Source organism: Cinclus cinclus, chromosome 2, assembly GCF_963662255.1.
Source record: "Cinclus cinclus chromosome 2, bCinCin1.1, whole genome shotgun sequence".
Classification (NCBI taxonomy): Eukaryota; Metazoa; Chordata; class Aves; order Passeriformes; family Cinclidae; genus Cinclus; species Cinclus cinclus.
The window spans coordinates 112,919,899-112,929,314 of NC_085047.1; the positions used below are offsets into that span (position 1 = coordinate 112,919,899).

The 9,416-nt window shown below is 43.3% G+C and overlaps 1 protein-coding gene across 2 annotated transcripts; it reads right to left on the bottom strand.

The window, feature by feature from the left end:
• Positions 1-913: 913 nt before the first annotated feature.
• NDUFV3 (NADH:ubiquinone oxidoreductase subunit V3) lies at positions 914-9,361 on the bottom strand. Of its 2 annotated transcripts, XM_062488169.1 has the most exons (5): positions 9,268-9,361; positions 9,102-9,168; positions 7,184-7,313; positions 4,959-5,821; positions 914-1,197 (listed from the first exon to the last, which is right to left on the bottom strand). In XM_062488169.1, the coding sequence occupies exons 1-5, from the start codon at positions 9,316-9,318 to the stop codon at positions 1,037-1,039; spliced, it is 1,272 nt and encodes a 423-aa protein (XP_062344153.1). In that variant the 5' UTR covers positions 9,319-9,361; the 3' UTR covers positions 914-1,036. The 2 variants fall into 2 exon arrangements, with proteins under 2 accessions (XP_062344153.1, XP_062344154.1); XM_062488170.1 differs by lacking the exon at positions 7,184-7,313 and having other exon boundaries at positions 4,959-5,900.
• Positions 9,362-9,416: the final 55 nt, after the last annotated feature.

Sequence of the window (9,416 nt, forward strand, 5' to 3'; positions counted from 1 at the left end):
AAGGCATTTTCCCAGAAGGCAGAAGACTGTTACTAATAGGATGGAAATACAAAATTTACTGAGACCAACTGTAACTGCTGATAACATGTACTGAGAAGTGCCTCATGGCTCACATTTTCTCCAGAGCAAGACTGAGGCTGGACAGCAATTTTAACTTCTAGTGTGGGGAAAAAAAGAAGTGGGAAATTAAACATACTCCCAAAAATTAGTACCAGGAGCTGTTTTTACCCTTACAGTATTTTCATCACATTTAAAAATATTCATCCAAGTGTTTCTATCCATAGAAATTGGTTTTATCCTCAAAGTTTAATCAACACAGTAAAAGTCTATTAGGAACTGCCCACTGAGATTTTCTTACATTTTAAATTATTTCAATTACTGCAGAACCTGAATGCTGGAGCCCCCAACAGATGATTAAATAAAGTTGTATGATCTGTTCTCCCTTTACAAGAGCAGAGGTTTTGAGATGTTTCAATCACATTACAAAAACTTGCATTCCTCCACTAACACAAAACATTCACTCTTGCCACAGGAGACAAATACTTCTTGTGCTGCTCCCAGCCAATGATTTTAACTCCCAAATCCAGAGTAAACATTACTCTTCAGAGCTGGGAACATGATTGTGTGCAAGGAGCACAGCCCACTGCAGTACAGTGACACCTCCAGCAAATTAAACATGGCACATACTCCACAGACAGTTGAATCCCATGGGATTCTTTGACATGGTCCTGTAAGAATGGTCAGTATCCAAAGTTTGAAGACACTGAAAAGTCAGGACTTTTTACACTATCACCAAATAATATATATGGAGAGGTAGAAAAGATATCTTTATTCAGTGATGATTAATTTGCAGTTCACTCATAAAAGTCAAGAAGTGAGGGACTCCAAGAACCAGGAAGAACTGTTCGAAAGCCCAAGTTATTATGCCTTATTTATTTATTATTTATTATCTGATTTCAATTATGCAGATGAAGCAACAATGCTAAATAGAACAACTCATCATCCTGCCTGGCTGTTTGTTGTAAGAGTGGTTCTTTCAGTGCCTTGGTGATGGTCTTCCAGAGGATGGCTGAGGCTGCCTGTACTTTGCGAGGATAGCGACATAATCATGAAAGGTGAAGGTGTGATATTCGTGGTGCTGCAGGTTCTTGTAGGTGGAATTGTCAAACTCCTCTGGGGCAGGCTTAGGCGTTTTCTCTGTGAAAACAAACAGGAACTGGTGACTATGAGGATGCCACACCAGAGGACAATGTTTTTGAGCACTGAGTCAGCTTTCATAAACTGTCAGATCCCTCATCCAGTCAACATTTGAAAGAAAAGTAATCAACCTTAACAAAAGGAGAAATTCACTACGGCCAGCTGGTGCCTTGTCTGGCCCTAAAACAGCACATTACTGCACAGTGGGGAACAGGGCCCAGCACAAGGCATCTCATACAGCACAGGTTTTAAACCCAAGCCACCACCTAATGGTGGGGGTGGACAGGGCAGAACATTCCACTTATCTCTGGAAGACATATGTCTGCATTTCCTGGCTTTCTCATAGTTGCCTTGATTCTTATTCCAGCCAGAACAGTAGGTGACATTCTTAGCAAACCAGGAGGGGCAAAGGAGCAGTACAAATCATGCATCATCCTGTCAGACCACAAGATACAGCTCTTACAGCTACTTTACAGATTGAATTTTTGCCATGGGGAGAAGCAATGGAATTAGCAAGAGCTCCACCATTTAATTTCAAATCTGGTTATACCAAACAGTAATTTATCAAGAGCCTTGGATGTAAATTTCTTTTCTTGCAAATATAATTTTCTAAGCTGTGTACTAACTCTCTCTCAAAACAGAATAACCCAATAAAGTTATTTAGAACTCCTTAGTTCCTGTTGAAGCCAACATTAATTCTTACGCTTTTAGAATATTATGCAAATCTAAGCAGTATCATTTACATAAAAAGATCCTGTTACTGGCTGATTTTACAACCAAGCAAATTGCAAGAAATGAAACTTTACTCCCAGTATTAATTTATTCTTGCATACCCAGAGTTTTAACAACAGAAAAAGACACAGTGTAGTGAAAAGCTTTGTTGTATAAATTTGTATGTGCTGGTTCAGGTTAGATTGCATTAAGCCCTTCTCTTGACAGGTCCATCTAAAATAAAAACACAAGACCTTGAACACCAGGATTTCCTTTTACTTATGACACAATTACTGCAGTGTGAAGCTACGAGATTAAGAGAAATATCCACAGCATTTAGCAAGGCTTGCTTATAAAACTCAAGGTAGTAAATCGTGGTTTCAGCAAATCATGACAGGAAATAGCCCTGTGCCTACTGCTTAGCTCCTCCTGAACAGCTCATAGGACAGGACACTCCAGAGAGAAACCCCAGATGATGCTCTTTGCTGCAAAGATTCCCAAGAACAGGCAAGGGCAGGCAAGAGTGGGCTCAACCTGCAAGAGCCAGTTGTTCCAAATTCAGAGACAGATGTGCAGGAGGGGAAACAGATGAAGCCTCATTCTTCCTGCCCAAATACACTGCACTTGGTTTCTCAAAGGAAAAATTTATTCCCCAGTTCATCCTCCCCACACTTCATCTCTGCTTTGTCTCTTACAGAGTAAGCACTTCACAGATGTTCTTCCAAAATGAATCACAGGCCCATTTCTCAGTTACCAGCTACAACTTTGCTCATCACTCAGCAGTTCAGCAGCAGTTTTTGCTGACTGCTCTACAAAGGGATGACATCACCTGAACATCCAGGTTTGCAATGAGAAAAATTCTTTTTACACCTTTTGTGTGGCTGCTGCAGAATTTGCAGACCAAAGGGCACAGGGGCAGGAGAGAAGTAGGAATTACAGGTGGTAAAGTCAGCTGTGAATGTTAAACAAGGAAAAACAGTGGCTGTTCTCAAAGAAGGAAGAGAGAACAAGACACATCTGGAGACACCAGAAAAAATAATGTTTGAGCATCTAGAACTCCACTGTGGATGAATGGTGAGAAAATCATCATCTGTAGTTAAAAACAAAGAGGCCTTCCCAAATCCTGTTATTTCTAAAATAAAGCTTATGCTGTTGACTGCAAGAATGAACAAGCAAATCAAAGTATCATTTGCAAACAGTGGTGCATTTTGGTTTTTAAGTTGCAGAATTATTTAGGTTGGAAAAGACCGCCAAGATCAAGCCCAACCTTTGGCTGATCACCACCTCATCAGCTGGACCTCAGCAGGGAGTGCCAATTCCAATCATTTGAGTTGCCATCAAGGAAGAAGATAAGGAAACAGAATTATGAGCCAACTCACCCCTCAAACAAAAGGCAGACCTTTTACTCAGCACCATCTCCTAGAAGCTGACATACAAATGCAATTATTTTGTCTCTTAACCTGGTCAGGCATTTCAGAGTCACAGAATAGCTGAGGTTGGAAGACACCTCTGTAGGCCAGCTGATCCAACCCCAAATGCTCAGGCAGGGTCAGCTACAGCAGGAGGCCCAGGGCCCTGTCCAGACAGCTTTGGAGTGTCTCCAGGGATGGAGACCCCACCACCTCTCCGTGCAACCCGTGCAGTGCTCCATCACTCACAGTAAAAAAAGTGTTTACTGATGTTCAGGCAAAACCCTGTGTTTCAGTTTGTACCCACTGCTTGTTGTCCCATCACTGCGTACCACTGAAAAGCCTTACCTCTGTCTTCTTTGCACTCTCCTTCTGTTATTTCCACACATTGATGATGTTCTGTCTGAACCTTCTCTTTTCTGGGCTGGACAGTCCCAGCTCTCTCAGCCTTTTTTCACAGGAGAGATACTCTGGTCCCACCATCATTTCAGTGGCACTTTGCTGGTCTCTGTCCAGCAGCCCCACATCTCCCTTGCACTGGGGAGCCCCAAACTGAACACTGCACCCCCAGTGCACCTCACCACGGGAGGAGCTGCAGCTGTCTCAGCCTGCTCCTCCCAGGTTACCCTTGATGGCTGGTGCAACTAACCCCTAACAGTGGCCTGTGCTGCTAGGGCACATTGCTGGCTCACGTTCAATCTGCTGTTCCCTTAGCTCCAGGGCCTTTCCTGCAGGATGATACCCAAGCAACCTTACAATTAACGCTGCTTTTACTTCCAAGCAGGCAAATTCTTTAGTTCAAAGTAGCAACGAGAAGAGGGGTCTCAAGAATGGTAGATTTATACTGCCTAAAATGAAAGGCAGAATCTCGACAGATCAGGACAGAGAGACATCTGTTACTGAGATACACAAAATCAGATCAGCAGGATCATCAATTAACAGGATGGCAGTAATTAAGAAGGGTAGGTCAGATAGGGAAGCACAGCTGAGGAGATGATTAAACGATGCATGATGGTTTTTCCTGAAAACACACCACTGTCTCCTCCCCAGCTCTGACAAAACTGACTCACTACTTCCACACGAGTTGCTTGCAACCTTTCAGCCTCAGAATCAACAATGCCTGTTTCTGGCATTACATTATGATTTCTCAAAGTCTTTTGAAATCTGAAACACTGACAGACTAAAAAAAAATTTAAAACATCAAAACAAAACCCAAAAATAAAATAAAAAATAAAACCAGAAAGATGGCGGGACTTAAGCAACAATGAGATGGCATCAAATTTGACTCATAAGAATGGCAGCTACCAAATCCTTCCAAGAAAAGAGAAGAATGAAAACAAGCATTGTCACATAAAACCCATGATTTTGCTCCCAGTGGAAACAATCTTGTTTCCATTTTATAAGTAACTGCTTTATGAAATTATAAATACAGAGAAATGAAACCACTTCCTTTCACAGCACAGCTGGAGATTGAATATTACTGCCATCTTATAACAATTAGCAATGAACAACAATTTATCTTCCAGAAAGTCACTGCCACTCTGCCAGCTTCAGTACAAAGATCAGAGATGATGTGGAAACCCTTTAAGTCCAACCCTAGCCCAGATGAATCAATACAGTTCAAACAATTTAAAGCTGTACCCTCTACTGTGATGCTTTCTCCAGTCTGGACTCCTGCTTCCTGCTTGGTCTCCTCCTCTGCTGTGGTGCCCATCACCAACACTGTGCTTCCAGAAGTCACTTCAGGAGCAGTTACTTCTTTTGCTTCCAACTCCTGTGCCTCCTTCACCTTTTCCTTCTCTCCTCTGGATATCAGATTTTGCTTTTTGTCTTTCTGAGTCACTGCTGAGGCTTTCAGCTGAATAGCTGCTACTTGGGTTCCAGTGGACTTCTCCACAGGATCAGATTTATGATTAACATCGGTCAGGTCTAGACTTTTCACCACATGTGGTTCTAAGACCAACTTCTGGTCTTTTGGAGTAGATTTTACTTTGGGGTCTCTTGCTTTGGATTTTGATGTTTCTTGGCTGACTGATGTTTTAGAAAATTTGACCTGCTTTACAGGAGACACGTTAATTTCTGGTTTGTGTGGCAGCTTCTTAATTCCATATTCTTTGAGGGATTTCTGGGACAATTTCTCTTTTGCCAGCATTGATACCTTTACTGCTATGTTCTCAGAAAAGATGGGATATCGTCTGGGAAACTCAACTTTAGTTTTAATAGCAACTTCTGAATCATCGACATTTTCGTCCTCTGAATCTGAGCTAGAATCTGACTCCGAGCTGGATGAAGTCTGTTCCTCAGCTAACTCTTTCCTCAGGCCTCCTCCTGCTGCAGGTGTGGTGAGATTTTCCTGCACATGGGAGGAAACTACTCCTCGCTGAGGAAACGCAACCTCAGTTTTTCTTGACATGGACATCCTCGTGTCTTCAGCAGGTTTTGCAGCTTCCTTGAGGTTAGTACTAGATACGCGCTCATCTTTGTCTGCAGACAGCAGGAGAGAGCTAGAAGACAACATTTTACGAAATTCAGGTGGTGCCTTCATGGCAAGCAGCTTGGTGCTTCCCTGTGGTGCCACTACATCTAGGAAACGGTATAAAGAGGATTATCATCATTGTATCTCACATGGCTGTTACTGATCTTAGTCATACAGTTTTAACTTTCAGAGATAATCTGGTACAAAAATAAACTGGAAGTAATTATAATGCTAAATAGAGACACTGCAAAGCGGGATGTTTTTAGACTTTTGGAGTGAAAGAAACTGGAGTTCTAGTAGCACGACACAGTTTTTGCTGCTGCGATGCCAAAATTCAAGAGATAAACCCTTACATTCCTCATTTTGCCAGACCCCTCCAAGAACTGGTTTTCCCTGTGCAGACCCTTCCCTGTCTCGGGTGAGCATTAGGATGGCTTGTTAGCCAAGCTCTTCAAATGCTGCTGCAGAGACAACACTTGCTGTGAACAAGCCAGCGAAGCAGAGACACAGTAAAGAGACACGGCTGCTTGCAAGAGTCATCTGGGAAGCAGGAGGAAGGGATGTCTCCCAAAAGGCAAAGCAGCAGAGTAAGAGACACCTGAGGCCATCCATGAAAGTAGTACTTGTTCATTACCCACCTGAGCTGTGCCCCCACAGTCCAACACTATTTCCCCAAGACCTCATCTCCTCCAGTCCTCACTTCCTATTTTGGTTTGAGACTTCCTTGTTGAAGAAGTCTTAGAAGATCTCCTGATGCTTCATGTTTCTGTCTCTGTTTTCCCTTGTGGATACCTGCACTAAGCTAAACTCTCCAGACAAGGAACCAACAGTTGAAGGAGAAGGCAAAAATTTTCAGGTCCTTTCAGAGAATATGTAATATCCCTTGGATGCTTATTGTCATCCTCAAGAGGCTGAGCAACAGCAAATACTGTTGTGGTTACAGAAAACAGGAGGTCAAGGAGGACTGGGAGCACATTAAGAAGATTCACCATGGCTGAAATTTGCTATAGCAAAGTCAACTCCATTATGAGTAGCACTACTTCTAATAACCAGCAGCAAAATTCAATAGATTTCCAGCCCATTATGCAGATTTTTCTGCAGAGTTTGGAAATCCAGATCTACTTTATATGCCCATAAACTAGATACAGCTTTTCCCTCACTGGTGTTTTATGGTAATACCTTGTATGATTTAAGGAGTTATTACCATTAGTTCTGAACAGAAGCAAGTCTTTAGCAATGTCTAAATGAAAACATCAGAGAAGAGACAAGCACATGAAAATAAATGCAAAGTATTTAAGAAGGAAACACAGAGTTTTTTATCATAACAAAATACAATTAAGAAAAGGTATCAAGTTTACAGGTAGTATTTTTAATAATTTCAAGCACATACTTCTCTCTGCCAGATGGAAGGTGCAGGATGGGAAGGAAGGGCAGGGGGAGGCAGGAGGATGAGCAGCCACCTTTGGAAGAGGTCTGATTCCCTGCACAGACTGACCCAGCCAAACAGCAGCCTGGAGAAACTAACAGGTGAGGAAGCATCATTCAGGATGGAAGAGTTCTTCAGAGAGGCGTAGAAGAGGTTAAACTAACACAAGAATGGCCAAAGGGAGGACAGGCAAGGGAAAGCTGAGCAAAACCTGAAGAAGTATTAATGTTAAAACATCCTGAGAAACCAAGAAGGCAAGGAAAATTCAACTTGACCATTTGTTACTGGAGTTTGGATATGTGAAAAAGATAAGACTTTTATGATTAAAAGCTAAAACATCCACAATAACTGATACACTTTAATTAGGGTGTTTCAAACTTTGCACCAGCTAACCTGTGCCTGCATCACTTTGCCAAAAGAATAACACATCCAAATCAGTCACAAAAATATCATTCCCAGATGTGTTCTTCCTGATGCTTGGAACATCAGCATCATTCCCAGAATACATTTAAAGCCTGTTCACACTCAGAGAGGTGACAGACAGAAATTACAGGTCTATTTCCCACCACTGACTCTGTATGTAAACACGACCATTTTGTCAAAGCAAGGAAAATTTGCACATCCTGTCCCAGCCAGAATCTGGCAAAGGCAGCTGCATCCTAAACATCTCAATTAACCTGGAGTGTTTGCAGGGGAAGCAGCTGGCTGGGAGAGCTGGCCTAAGAGGGCTCCTGACACAAATCAAGAGCTGCAGGACAGCGGATCCAGGAACTGATACTAAAGTGCATCTCAAATACACTTAATGCAAAAAAATTAAAACACAATAAAAAGCAATTTGCTGCTCAAACATTCTATGTAGTGAAGGCTTTCTTAATCGAACAGCCAGGCTTTTGTTTGCTTTGGAATTTAAGAAGGTGGCAGAAGTCTGCCTGCAACTACTCTTTCAGTGATCTTTTCAACAGCAGTCAACAAGTCTGATCACTCTTACATATGGTTCCATGGAGCTTTCCTGTTTCAGCACCTGGATCTCTAATTCAGGACAGGAAATCTCACTGAATCACTGAGCCTCTATTTACACAAACAAGGCATCAGTCTTTGAAATTTATATTCCTGCTTTGACTTTGGTCAGGAGGAAAAAAGGGGTTCAAATACTCCTCAATGCAGGATGCAGGGCAGCACCTAAACAAAGGTTCAGGCTTGCAAATCTATGAGGCAAGAAGCATTATAACCAAATTAAACACAGCAGGGCCATGGCACCTTCTTGCACTGCTGCCTAGAGCTGCTATTGGGGATATTTGGATATTGCAAGTCCTTCTCTAAGTCCTTCTATTTTCTAACCCTGGTAACACAAACATGTCAAAGCACAAGGGCCAGTATCTAAAGATCAAAACTAGATTTTACACATCATTAAGAACACTTCCAGGATTGGGGCATCCACAGCTTCTCTGGGCAACTTGTGCTAGGGCCTCACCACCCCCACAAGGAAAAATTTTCTCCTGATATCTAATCCAACCCTACTTTCTTTCAGCTCGAAGCCACTCGCCCTCGTACACACTGAACAGTCTGACACTTCCCCGTCCAGCCTGGCCTTGTATATTAAGGTGAAGGTAAACAGGAAAGAAGTGACAAACTCATAAATAGAAAGCTATACACACATATTTATGCATGGTCTATAAATATATTTCACACAGCCAGACCTTTACTTTTATTACTACACGGTACATTTTATCAGAAACCCTCGTTTACATGGCGGTGACCTTTCAGTCCTTGTTTTTCCCAGCTTATGCAGCGCCTCTTCCGAGGCGTGACCCTTCCCCAGCTCTCCTCACACGTTCGTTTTATTAACACCCCGATACTTCTCACAACCAAACCACTCTCTTACTCGTTGGCGGCGCCGTCCCGGTGCCCACCGGCTTCGTGCAGAGCCCCCGGGCCTCCAGCTGCAACACCTGCACGGCACAACATAACAAGAGTCAACAGAGTGGGAGGGAATTCCGACGGCTGGAGGGGTTGTGGAGGCAGGAAATCGCCCTGAGGAGCCCCTTTACCTCGCGGGTCACCGCCCGCCCGCCGCCCCTCAGCGCCGCGGCCGCCGCCATCTTGCCCGGAGCCCTCACGGCGCCCCCGCGCCCTCCCGGTGGGCGGGGCCCGCGCGGGGTGACGTCACGCGGGGCGCGGTGACGTAATCCCGCACGTG